At 37.4% G+C, this 13,403-nt stretch overlaps 1 protein-coding gene across 3 annotated transcripts in view; it reads left to right on the top strand.

Moving 5' to 3' along the window:
* Nucleotides 1-13,403, top strand: part of KPNA4 (karyopherin subunit alpha 4) — a 53,974-nt gene that overhangs the window by 25,707 nt on the left and 14,864 nt on the right. For all 3 annotated transcript variants that reach the window (XM_072618593.1, XM_072618594.1, XM_072618592.1), the window contains exons 6-10: nucleotides 1,148-1,243; nucleotides 2,051-2,136; nucleotides 4,851-4,937; nucleotides 10,805-10,974; nucleotides 11,059-11,103. In XM_072618593.1, coding sequence (XP_072474694.1) covers nucleotides 1,148-1,243; nucleotides 2,051-2,136; nucleotides 4,851-4,937; nucleotides 10,805-10,974; nucleotides 11,059-11,103 — 484 coding nt within the window. The remainder of the gene's footprint in view (nucleotides 1-1,147; nucleotides 1,244-2,050; nucleotides 2,137-4,850; nucleotides 4,938-10,804; nucleotides 10,975-11,058; nucleotides 11,104-13,403) is intronic.

The raw sequence follows: 13,403 nt of genomic DNA on the forward strand, positions 1-13,403 counted from the left end.
TTAAATTTGGTAGCATTCCTCCTGCACTTGTGTTTTAATGTGATACAAGTGTATAAATGTGCACAAAATAAAAACTTTTAAATAGTATAAGACCATAGCCCAAAAAGAAAAAAAAGATGGTATAAAACTCAGTTTTTCACTAAATTTCCATTGTATTTAATTATATACAGTTTCTGATAACTGTTAGTATAACTAAAAGCTTTCCCCATCTCATTGCTCTTTTCATGTTGGTCAAGCAGAATCTCAAGGTTACAGATCTACAGATCCATCTGCCACACAGTTGCATAAATATTCTTTGTGGAGCACAGGTTTGACCAGTCATTCCAATGCTGAATCTTTGACTGCTCCTTTTTGCCAATAGGATCAGATATAAACTCTTTAGTTTGGAATTTAAAGGCTTTAAAATGTGGAAGATCATGCATGGGAACAGCTCGGAGACCAATTTGGCTAGAATGTAGAACATGTAGAGCATAAGGAATGTTGCTAAACTTGGAAAAGTAGGTTGTCCTCAGCCCTCTTCCTCACATTCAGGATTTTGGGACTTTTTTGTCCTCTTTTTCCTTCCTTTCTTTCTCTCCTCCAATTGCCAGAAACTTTTCTGTTTGTGTCCCTAATGCTTAGCACCTAACCTTGAGTGCTTTTTCCTTTATGACAAAATTGAATGCTGTGATACATAGAGAGTAGGAAGACGGAAAATGAATGAAAGTTGAAATAATCAGTGAAGACTTATTAAAATAGGGACAGTGCGTATCTGACCTGTGGAGGACAGTGGGGATCTGGACAGATGCAGAAGGGCATTCTAGGCATGAGAGTGAATGTTGCCATGTTAATAGGGCAGCCTCACTAGTATGCTAGATGGGGTATGCATAGTAGCCATGGATTTGAGCTGTTAATAGAGTGCCCCAAAAACCAGACGGATTATTCACAACAAAGCCGTAGGAGATGGAGAGGCAGAGCTTTTTAATCAGTAAAGTCACATTGTAAAAAATGTGATTTTTGAGTCAGTTTACCACTGGAATTTTTAAAATTTAGTTGTCAAAACTTCTCACATATGGGAATGTTTATTCCATGTATCTATACAATTATTTAAATTTCCATTGCATATCATTAAATCTAATGATTTTTTTCCTTGTTTTACTTCTCATAGAAAGCTTTTGTCCAGTGATCGCAATCCACCAATTGACGACTTAATAAAATCTGGAATATTACCTATTTTAGTCCATTGTCTTGAAAGAGACGACAAGTAAGTGCTTTTAAAATTTTGATTGTACTCTAAACAGGAAGAAAACTGAGATTTAAAAAAAAATCAATGAATGATATCGGGTATGGTTTAAATGAAGGCACAAAGTCTTCTTTGTTTTTATTAATAAATGATAAATTCAGTGGAATAAGTTCATGTGAACTGTTAGTAATCTTTTAGTCTGGTTTCAGAAGAGAGCATATATGGTGAATAGGATAATAAAGCTCTGAAATTCTTTATCAGCAACAAAGCCCTCCAAATCCTATACAGAGCTCCAAAACACAAGTTTCCTTGCAGTAATTAGCTATATCCAAAGGCAAGGCCCTCATAACTTTTCTGCTAACAATTATTCATCCTTATTTGTATAATTTTCCCAAGCTTTCTAAACGATAAGCTTCACAACAAGAAGAGGTTTGTATGTTGGGTTGAAACAAGTACTACTTTAATGAAAAGGATCAAAAAAAGAAAAAATTTAAATTATGAACTGCTTATTTGGGGAAGAGACTTTTAATAGTCACAGTTCTGACTTCAAACTACAAACTTCCCTTCTTTGGTTTTAGCCTTGGAAGCGCACTGTGTTAATAGAAAAAGTAAAGGAGAAAAGATAGAAATAAATTTAGTATAAAAATATCAGACTTGTTACCAAGAGCAGTTGTTTTTCGTATGGGCTGTTTAGGGTGATAGGTCTTGGCGTGATCTGGAGATATAACTGATGAGAGGAATAAGGGATTTTATACAGAGAATTGAATCTGAATATGGTTTGATCCAATAATAAAAAATTCAAGCTGGTAAAGTTTTTGTTTCTTATAGTCCTTCTTTACAGTTTGAAGCTGCATGGGCTCTGACAAACATTGCATCTGGAACCTCTGAGCAGACACAGGCTGTTGTTCAGTCCAGTAAGTTGACTGTCATTTAACAATTGCATGCCTTATTTTTAAAAGTCAATGTAAAAAAACCTAAAGAAGTAGTTATTTTCCTTTGAGAGTAAACCTGTGCTTCAAGAAAAGAATCTTCTATAAATGTCTCCAGGTAGCTGACAGAGACTAAGCGTAAGCATATTGTGAACTTGTCAGTCTTGAGAGAGGGCTCTGATTTGATTGGAAGAAAAATCTTAGTTTGTATTTTATGTTTCTTGACTAATTTTAAGGTAATCTCTCAATAAAAAACAATTTTTAAAAGTTTTTGTATATGCCTCTCTACCAGCTGCCCCTTCCAAGAAAGGACAGTTGATTAGAATTGTCATAGATAATACTGCATGGACACTAAGCTAGGGCCTTTCTTTTGAATGTTGAGGATTAGGGTTTTCTGATTGCCTTTTTTATAAATGCTCAACACCCAGCAAGGGGCTTTGCACCAGGGCCCTCCTGTCAGTGTTGGCTAAACTGGGTTGTGCAGTTTTTTTTCTCTCTCTGGAATTCAGAGGAGTACTGTAGATCTGGATAGGTCTGTGATATCATTGGTATGGGAAGTTCCAGAAGGGCATAGTGCCATCTTCTCTGCACTTTGCAGTCTTAGACAGTTGCCTGTACTACCAAGAGAATAAGACTTTGAGTAAAGAAGACATGAATTCATGGCAGCATGTGGTACAGTGGATAGAGCACTTGAGTCAGGAAGACTAGAGTTCAAGTCCAGCATCACATACTAGCTGTGTGACCCTGAGCAAGTCATTTAACTTTTGTTTGCCTCAGTTTTCTCATCTGTAAAATGAGAATAATAATACCACCTACCTCACAAGGGTGTTATGAGGATCAAGTGGTACGATATATGTGTAGCACTTAGCACAGTCCTTGTCACAAAGTAAATGCTGTGTAAATGTTATTAATATTATTATTAATATTCTGTAGCTGATATATACTAGCTTGTGTGACCTTAGGAAAGTCCCTTACGTCTCTCAGTGATATAGCTAAAGAATTTTCTTTGAACGTTAGGAATGCTTTATCTGGCTCAAAAATGGATTGGTTTTCTCAGGTGCTAGAATAAGTAGATATGAACATACATAAGTATTTAAGAGAACTGAATATGTTTTATACAATCTCTTAATAATTTGAATTTCAAGTATTCCCTTCAGTGTTTAATAAATGGCAGTGAGACTCTCAAGGATGGTAATGGAGGAGCAAGACTCAGATGCTCAAATCATCACTCCTCTTAATCTTTTGTTCCCCTCCGTTGCCTTTGGAGAGTGACGGTGTTAAGATGAGGTATTTGTCAGAGTTTTCCAGTTAACCTCGTAAAAGTGTGCAGGGACCTGTGGTTTTCATTGTACGTGGAGTTGGAAGCTCTGCACTGAAGCATCTTTTTAGTTCCCATGCGCACTGAGAAGCTAAGTCCTCTAGCAGGGCAAGAGGAGAGCAGTAATTTCAGTTCTTCCTAACTCCTGCTTCTAACCCTAGTTCTGATCAAACAGGATGGTGTGTGTAAAGCTTTCAGAGGTGTGCCTGACATGTACATGCTTAATAAACGTTGGTTCCTTTCTCAGGCTAACCCTCTGCCCACCATCCCTTACTGCTTTTCTTATAACAAGTTTACAGAAAAAAAAAACTTTCAGAAAGGATCTTTTTTATTGCCTGAAGAAAGTTTGGAGTTCCACAAAACTTATATAAATATACATTGCTTTCAAAAGGATAACTTTTTTTATATTTAATTAATACATTCTATTTTTCACATGGTCACTTTCTCCTACTCTCTTTCTCCCTGGTATCCCTCTCTCCAAAAAGTTAAGTAAAATTATTGGCCATAACTACATATAGCATACAACAACAATAGACCCGTAGTATGTTACAGAATATATTACGTTCTTCATCTATAGACTACCACCAACCTGCTAACATTGGTAGTTGGTAGCATATAAAATCCTTGTACTTATCTACCTGGTACTTAGTACAATGCTTGACACGTAGTTAGTGCCTAATAAATGTTTGTGGATTAATTTTACAGTAATATCAGAAGAAATTTGTGTTATCTGTAGTAATCTGCAGTAGTAGATAAGACCAATTAACAATCATTTCTAAGTCTCTTAAAGGACTGTATTGCTTGTTTGTGAATGGACGTTCGCCCACAATCGAAGCATAGCCATGTTCATAGAATGGAATTAAAATATTGAAGTAGATTCCATAAGCTACATGTGAAAGTTCATCTCATTAGTTATAATCAGGCCTAATAATTCAGCTTTGTGGTTGGTTTTTCTGAACAGCAAGTAGGTATGCACCAAGTACTTTTGTGAAGTGCTAGCAGAGACACAAGATAAATATTACATAGTCCTTCCCCTCAAGGAACTTCTGTCCTAATAGAGGGACTGATAATCTAGTACTTACATAAAGGGATTCATCTTTAACTTTAGGTAGTTTAACAAGTTTATTATTTCAATTCCTTTATTACACAAACATATACAAAGTAATTTCAGGGTTAACTAATCTGCTAATAATTTTTCATAATAAAATTTGTAGATGAAAATTTGTCACAGAATAGAAATGTTTCCAGTTTTATACTAAATAATGTTAATTTTATTTTTCAGGAATTGAGGTTCTAGGAGAAGAAAGGGATTTGCTTATTGGGCTGGGATGCCAAAACCGGTTGTACCTTCAATTCTCACTGCTCTTTTTTTCTCTCCTAGATGCTGTGCCACTTTTTCTGAGGCTTCTCCATTCACCTCATCAAAATGTGTGTGAGCAAGCTGTCTGGGCACTGGGAAATATCATAGGTCTGTATCATGCTTTTTATTAACAACCAAAAAGCTGTCAGTATAAAGTTTTAGTATAATTACAATTGAATACTATTAGACATGGCAAAAGGAAGAGAAAATGGCATTCTGCTGGTTTATCACACAGAGAAAAGTTTGCATGTCCTAACACCACCAAAAATAGCTTTTGGGTTAGCTTAAGAAAACTGATTTGAAATAAGATGAAAATTAATTTTAAAATATTATGCATGTACTTGTATATATATAGCTAAGTGTGCACATAATCCAGACCCCTTCTCCATTTCTCCTTTATTCCTTATGTTTCATTGTTCATTAGTTCTGCAATAGAGAGTGTAGAAGAACCGAAGATGTGAAACTGAGTCGCTTAAGAGTTTTCTTCTTATTAGCGGTTGTGTTAAAAGACTAAATGAGCTGTTTAGATCTCAGCTACATGTAACTGACCTTTTCCCCACAAGTGTGCAAATAGGAATGTCTTAGTTTCTTTAAGACAGAGTTCAGTGTCTAAAAGGGCTCTGCCCTTGACAAGCTATCTTGAGTTTTGGCAAGTGATTTGCTCTGTATAGTCCTTTGTAAACAGGGTGGATTGGATTCAGTTCCATTCCTGATATCCCTTCCAAATACCTAGAGGACTTAGGTAAATTTAGAAGCTGATCCTAAGTCTATTTCTGTCAATTTGTCGACAGTCTGCTTTCTGAGGACCAGGCAAGGTGAGTGCCTCTGGAAGGCCTTGGGGGTGAATTCTTTGGCCATGGCAGTGGCAGGAAAGGAACAGGGTTTTAAGTCTGTCTGTCATCATTTAGTGTTTTACTCTGAATGAAAGCTGCCTGACCATTGATTAAGGATTGGAGGAACTGAATCTTGTCCATCTTAGTGTTATTCTGGAAACAAAACCAGACCACAGAAGAAAGTCGATGCTAGGTGGAAGGATACAAGAGGGACCCAGCATGCATATCTCTCTGCTTTCTATTCTGATAAAGTAAGTTACTATTCAAGTCTTTTGGAGTTAGGACTATTAATTGACAGCTCATAAGTCTCTCTTTTGGGAGACAGTAAAAGTTACACATTAATTTTATCATTCACTAAAAGGGGAAAGGGAAGGGAACAAGTTTTCCTGGAGCACCTGCTCTGTACCAGGCACTAGACTAGTAAACGCTTTACAAATGTGATCTCATTTGATCCTTACAATAACCTGGGAAGTAGGTGCTATCATCCCCATTTTATAGTTGAGGAGACAGGCCAGAATCACCCAGCTTGTAAATGTCAGAGACACAATGTGTATTCAGGATATTCATGTGTTTTGGACTCTAGGACCAGCACCTTGTGCACTATGGCGCCCCCAGCTGCCTCAAAGGCAGCGGGAAACATCATTTAAGGGACATTTAGGAATCTTTTATTGAGTGCTGGCTGATACATTTTTGCAAAAAAACTGCCACAAAAATCCCTGCCTTATGCCCCTCCATTCTCCATCACAGAGAAAAGAGGATTAGAAATTGTACAAAGTACATGCCATAGCCATTCTAACCACCTTCCCCTGTACTTTGCTACTTGGGGGCTTCAGTGCCAAGGCAAGGAGATTTTCTTTTCAAGCATGGTTCTGGAGAGAGAATGTGAACCCTTAGAGGCAGGAGTTGTTTGTTTGGTCTTTGTGTTGCGTTGTTTAGCACCATGCCTGGCACACAGGGGCCTAAGAAATGCTTCTTGATTTCTGGCCAAAGCCTTGTGAAGCCCCCAGAAGCCTCACACCTCTGTACTTAGAATAACTTCTTCGAGAAAAGAACTGGGAAGATGGATGTGTAGTGAGTCCTGAGTAAGATTTTTTGGGGGGAAAATGAAATCAATTATTTTTCAAAGACAGGAAGTGACTCACTGCTGATGAATCAATCATTCCTGAGTCATCTATTGGTGTGCAGGGAGACCACCAATCAGAGAAAAAAACAGAAACAGGATGGCGCAGCTCTGAAGTCAGAGGTCTAGGCTCAACTCATCTTGTGCGTCTAACTGACCATTCTGGGACTTTGGACATTGCCTGCTGTGTAAAAATCTGAAACCAGGGATTTGGTGGAGATGGGCTTTGATGTCCCTCTGTGATCCTACATGAGAGACTGAAAATGAGGAAAAGATAATGGGAAAGGAAAATGGAGGGATTGGCTGTAATATTGAGTGTAGTCAAGTCAGAACTTGGTCATCTGGCCAAATGAAGAAGAGAGAGAGGAGCCAAGGGGCACACTGTTTTGTAATATAGACTCATTTGGTAATAATAATAATAATAATCCTATTGCTGAGAAGGATGGTGGGATATTGTGAGTATTATTGTCTCATTAAATAAGGAGCAGCGGAAGGAGAGACTACTTTAAAGAAGACTGGATAAGGTACTCAGCTAAGGAAAAGTCAATTTATTATTTATTTTTAGCATTAATTTTTTCTTTAAAAAATCTGCATTCCAAATTCTGTCCCCTTTCCCACCCATTGAGAAGGCAAGCAGTATTACACCAGTTCATGCAAAACAGATTTCTATATTAGCCATATTGTACAAAAAAAGGCAAGAAAAATCAAGAAAGTGAAACAAATTGTGCTTCAGTTTGCACTCAGAGTTCTACAGTTTTCTCTCTAAAGGTAGAGAGCATTTTTCATCGCAAGTTTTGGATCATTGTATTGATTAGAGTAGCTAAGTCATTCACAGTTGGTCTTGGACCATATTCCTGTTACTATGTACAATGTTCTAGTTCTGCTCACTTCACTTTGCGTCAGTTCATAGAAATCTTCCCGTGTTTTTATAGCAAAATAACATTCCATCACAATCATATACTACAACTTGTTCAAATGTTCCCTAATTAATAGGCATCCCCCTCGGTTTCCAATTTTTTGCCCCCATAGAAAGAACTGCTATAAATATTTTTCTGTAAATAGGTCCTTTTCCTTTTTGTTTGATCTCTTTGGGCTGCAGACCCAGTAGTGTTATTGCCGTGGTATGCGCAGTTTTAGAGCCATTTAGACTTAGTTCCAAATTGTTCTCCAGAATGACCAGACCAGTTCTTTATCCTCTCCAACATTTACTATTTTCCTTTTGTCATTTAACCAATCCGGTAGGTGTGAAGTGGTATCTCAGAATTGTTTTTATTTACATTTCTCTAATCAGTAGTGACTTAGAGCATGTTTTGTTTTTTGTAACTAGAAATACCTTTGATTTCTTCTTCTGAAAACTACCGGTTCATATCCTTTGACCATTTTTCAATTGGGGAATGACTTGAATTCTTATATCAGTTCTCTGTGTATTTGACAAGCCTTTATCAGAGAAACTTGCTGTAAACATTTGGATGCTTCTTGTCAGAGTGTCTTGTTTCTTGTATGAGTAGAGATGTCACTGAAGAAAACAAAGATTGGGAAAAAATGACTGTTCTAGTTCAGGTATATGCAAAGAGAAGAAAGACCATAGTGGAAAGAACTGGCGATCAATTCTTAAAGGATTCTGAGAAAGAAAACAGTACAAGACAGAGGTGGAAAACATCTCATCTTACCAGTTTGTCAGAATTTGACATGTCTTTTTTCCTACTTACATAAAATTTTCTAAGAATATTCCATACATGTGTGGAGAAAAATCTTGCTGAGGCATTGAAAGGGGTCTCCCAATAGGCTTTCCCAGGTGATATTCCACAGGAGACCACATCTCTGCCATGATGTTGTCTAACAATGCAGAGAATGTAAGATAACACAATATTTGTGTTTATTATTTTTTGTCAAGGAAAAGAATAGATTTAGAACCAGAAGGAGTTAAATGTCCTCATTTTACAGATGAAGAAACTGAGATCGAAAGCATTTGAGTAATGTGCCCAAGGTCACACGGGGAGTAAGCTTCTGGGGCAGGGTTGAACTTAGGTCTTTCTTACTCCAAGTCTTTGTATACTATCGAAGGAGCAAGCAAAGCATCGTTTTAAATGGACTTTTAGGCAACGAGGTAACTTATAAATATATCAAAATTACAATTTTGTTTGACCCTCTGATCCTTAATATCAAGTGAGAAATGGAAAAGAAAGACATGCTTGCCAAAGATGTTCGCCATCATCACAAAGGAGAGCTGATTTAAAGTGTAAGTTGAAGAGCTGTTTCATAATAGATGGTGAGGTGGTAAGGTCCTCAAGAAGAATCCTGTTGCGAGTTACACTGTACTGATTATATCAATTTCAGGAACGTTGCAGAACCCCAGACAAGATCCATAATCACTCACAAATTTGGCCCAGACTATTCATATAAGAAAAAAAGCAAGTAAAAGAAGAATGTTTTCTGACATTGCAGATGGACAATTAGGCCCAGAATTGAAGGAGAGGAAAGCAGAAATTGCCTTTGGGAAAGTACAAAGCTTTTTTAATGATCCCAAACTTCTCCTTGAAACAAAGGCACATCTTTTCAATTACAATATGTTTCCAGTGTCATATAAATCTGAGTTGCAGAACGCACTCCTGGCTCCAAAGAATAAAAGTTGAGGGGTTGTCCAAAGGAAGGAGGGAGTGAATGGTCACAACACATTCTGAGCAAGGAATCACAAAGATGTTTAAAAGATGTCATCTGAGGGAAGATGAACTGATAAGAACAACAGAACCGATGGACAAACCCACATGTTCCATGGTTACCGTGTTATGTCAAGAGATCTATTGGAAGGTCCTGCGTGCATTGAGGAGCCTTGGGGTGCTCTGGACCATTGTTTACTTGGCAAGTCTCAAGGCATTACTGGAGGGAATCCTCACATCAGAGAGGCTCATCAGTTCATTGGAATAGTGAAATGGACTTAAAAGAATGATTCTTTTATCATTTTTCACAAATTGCTATGACAGGCCTTATCCTTGTTGTTTCAAAACACTTTATGACTCCTGACTCATCTAGGTTTTTCTGCTTTTACTATTAACTAGATAAAAAAAATAGAAAGTATGTTTTCTTAGGTTTATATGGGGATGAATGTGCTGGGTAGTTTCTAAGTAAAGATTTAATGAGGAGTGCACAGGATTGTAGTTAGAGTACCTAGATTATCCTCCCAATTGGACTCTTGGACAGGTAACTTGGTCTTTTGGAGCCTCGTTTTCTTTGTAAAATAAGGAAGTTTGAGTAGATAATCTTGAAAGTCACTGCAAAGGATTTATAGAAGGACTTGGACAAGAACTGCACCGATTTAGAAGTTCTAGATGGATTTTGATCTTTGCTGATGAAGGAAGTACCTTCATCATTGAGACGATTGGAATAGACTGACGTTGAAAACAGCGCAATCCGTAGCCGCAATCACCTGGAACTGGAAACAAGTAGAGTAAACTTTGAAATTAAGCCATTCTTCATAAATGGTGGTATACTCAATCTGTTCAGTACCTGGAGATTTTGGTGCAATTCATGATTGAAACGTTTCAAGATTATTGTTAGACATTTTCTAGAGGTTATTAATACTTTGTAATGTTAGGTCATTAAAATCCATGAAATGTTTGAGATACTTGGTCTTTAGCAAGATCTTAGGATATTTTCTCTACTTTTCATGAATTCCTTTACTGTGCTAATGAAAGTCACTCATTGATAAAGCAAAAGAAACTGGTGTTTATTCTTGCTTAAAGTAAAATGTGTATTTTTTTCATATTTTGATGAAAAAGATCTCATAAACAGAACTGTTGGATATCTGGGGAAGTGTAGTGTTCACGTTGATCTGTGTTGCTTTCCTTTATTCTAAGAAATAATCCTATTTCCATTTTTCTGTCTTTACCTGATATTATTTTATCAGGGGAGGCTAAGAAATCTCAAGGAAATAGAAAGCCCAATGATATGAGTGTGAAACTTATTCTTGTGCATTGCTTTTTATAGAAATTTCATTAATCTGTTGGAAAAAATTGATCTCACAGGTGATGGACCTCAGTGTAGAGACTATGTCATAAGTCTTGGGGTTGTGAAACCTTTACTCTCCTTCATCAGTCCAACTATCCCCATAACATTCTTGAGGAATGTTACTTGGGTTATGGTCAACTTATGTCGCCACAAAGACCCACCGCCACCCATGGAAACCATTCAGGAGGTAAATATTTTCCTCTCCTTTTTAAAATAAAACCTAGAAGCAGTTGAATATATATTCATTAACAATTTTTATTTCTCTCCTCAGATTCTTCCAGCCCTCTGTGTTTTAATTCATCACACAGATGTAAATGTGAGTAAAAATTTTACTGTGTCTGTCCAGGACTGTTCAGATCACACACAGGCCTGTTAGTGGTCCCAAAAATGTTTTTTACAGAGCAAAGCTTACAGTGTGTACATTGTCCATTTTGTCAATTCCCAGATAACTGAGAAGTAGTATTAAGCATTTACCCCACTTCTACCTAGTTTAGCCTATAACATGGCTCCAAGGGTAGTGATATCTTGACCAAAACTAAAATACTTAACATTTGATCTGAATATAAGTTTCTTTTTAAATCTTGCTTATGTAAAACCTAAGCAAGTTCTGTATTTCATGTTTCTTCTTAGTATATGAATATGTTTTCTTGCAAAGATGGATCTTTTTAAGGCATTAGCCCTAAAAATATCTAGGGTGTCCACGTTTAATCTTTGAATACTCTGGTTTAATAATTATTGACAGTTTATTAAAAGTAAATTATTGACAGTTTATTAAAAATAATTGACAGTTAATACATAAATTTTGAATGTCTCTTTGATAGGAATATACAGAAATTTCACTTTTTTTCTCTTACCGCATTACATTATTGTTTTTCTAGATTTTAAAGATTTTAAAAAAGATTTTTACATTTTAAAAAAAATCTTTTTAAAGATTCAATTTAACTGAAACATTTATTAAGTAGCTTTTATGAGCAAGGCATTGAATTATGTATTAAAGAAAAAGAGAAATAAACTCTTTCCTCTGGAGTCTTGAAATAAAATTTTGTTCAGAGATATATCAGGAATGGAACCTAGGCCCTTCTAATATACACAAACTCTGGCACAAAGGTTAACTTTATCTTTTTAACAAATTGCATAAGCATTTGCTATGTAAAAATGTCAGCTGCTCATTAAGCTTACTCTTAACATCCAGAAATGATTGTCTAGTTAAGCTAATGTTTGATGACCCAAAGTAATGGAATTAAGCTGCAATACAACCCCTGAAAAAAGAGACCATTCTACCCTTAATTCACTTACCAAGTGACAAATGAGGAGAAATCTCTGGAGTGTGAGCAGCAGGAAGAAGCAGGAGGGTGAGGGGCACAGAGCCATCCTCTGAAAGGCTTGGGTGGCCAGGGGTCAAAGGACCAGCGGTCATCTGGGCTCTGCATAGGTGTGACAGCAGCATGTGTCTCCCCAAGAACACTGGCTCCCAGAGCAGGGCACAGACGAGGAAACTGAAGGCCCAAGAAGCTACAGACTTGGCCAAAGTCACGGAAGTGACAGAGTGACAATCCTGTTTACATGCATTGTCAGTTTTTAAAAACTACTCTAAAGCTTCCAGTGTAACGTTGTCACATTTATGGTCTTTGCATAGAATGCAGAACGTAACAGTAGAATTAGGCTGCATCAAGAAATTAAATGATCTCTAAAGTTCTTCATTAGGCAAACTATGCTGCAAACAGCACTTTAAGTCACCCAACTTTAGGACAAAGAGACTTCTTAATGTCTTAGGACATTCAGCTTGTCACTGTGCTACATCCAGGACGTAAAAAGATTTATCAGACATACACCTTGTTTTGTACAGAAATCTGTAATACAAGGGCCGGTATAAGTCCAGTTAAAGAGGGCTGTGAGAAGCTTGAGAATGGGAGCATGAGCATCATGTAGAGATGGCACCTTCATTGGGCCGTCTGAGGTGGGAGGAGAGTGAGTGCGCAGCAGGATTGGACACCAGTGAAAAACTGAGGAGAAAGGTAATTTTGAGCCAGATTGTAGAGAGTCTTTAAATAGAGAATCCGGGAGTTATTACTTTGGTAGATAGTGAGGAACCACTGAGGAATTATAAAAGGGAAGTGTGGTCAAAGTAGCTTGTTTTTAGAATTCAGCCTGTGATTGGTTTAGAAGAAGAAGCTCCCAGTTAAACAGTCCTGTCTGCCAATAAAGATTGGTGCCTGCTGTGCCACGTGGAATCTTGGAGAGTTGACTGAGGCAGACTTGCCCTAGGGAATTCATCCAGTAATCACAACAGTGAGTCGGAAGCAGAGCTTGAACCCAGGTTTTCTAGACTCCAAGGCCAGAGTCTAGCCATGACACTCCCCTGCCTCCTGCCTCTGTCTTATTGCAGGAGTAGCAGTGTGGAGAAACAGACTGCAGTCTGACAGACTAGTGGCAGGAACACCAGACAGGAGTCTGAGTGACAAAGTCTAAACGAAAGTAGATGAGAGAGAAGGTGATTCACAAGAGACCACAGAGATACAATGGACAGTGATTGGTAGCTCATTAGCTGTGGGGTCCAAATAAAAGACCCACAATACAGAGGAAAAGTTGGGATATGGATTTGGGAGGAAACAACAT

This window comes from Notamacropus eugenii, chromosome 6 (genome assembly GCF_028372415.1).
Source record: "Notamacropus eugenii isolate mMacEug1 chromosome 6, mMacEug1.pri_v2, whole genome shotgun sequence".
NCBI classification, from domain to species: Eukaryota; Metazoa; Chordata; class Mammalia; order Diprotodontia; family Macropodidae; genus Notamacropus; species Notamacropus eugenii.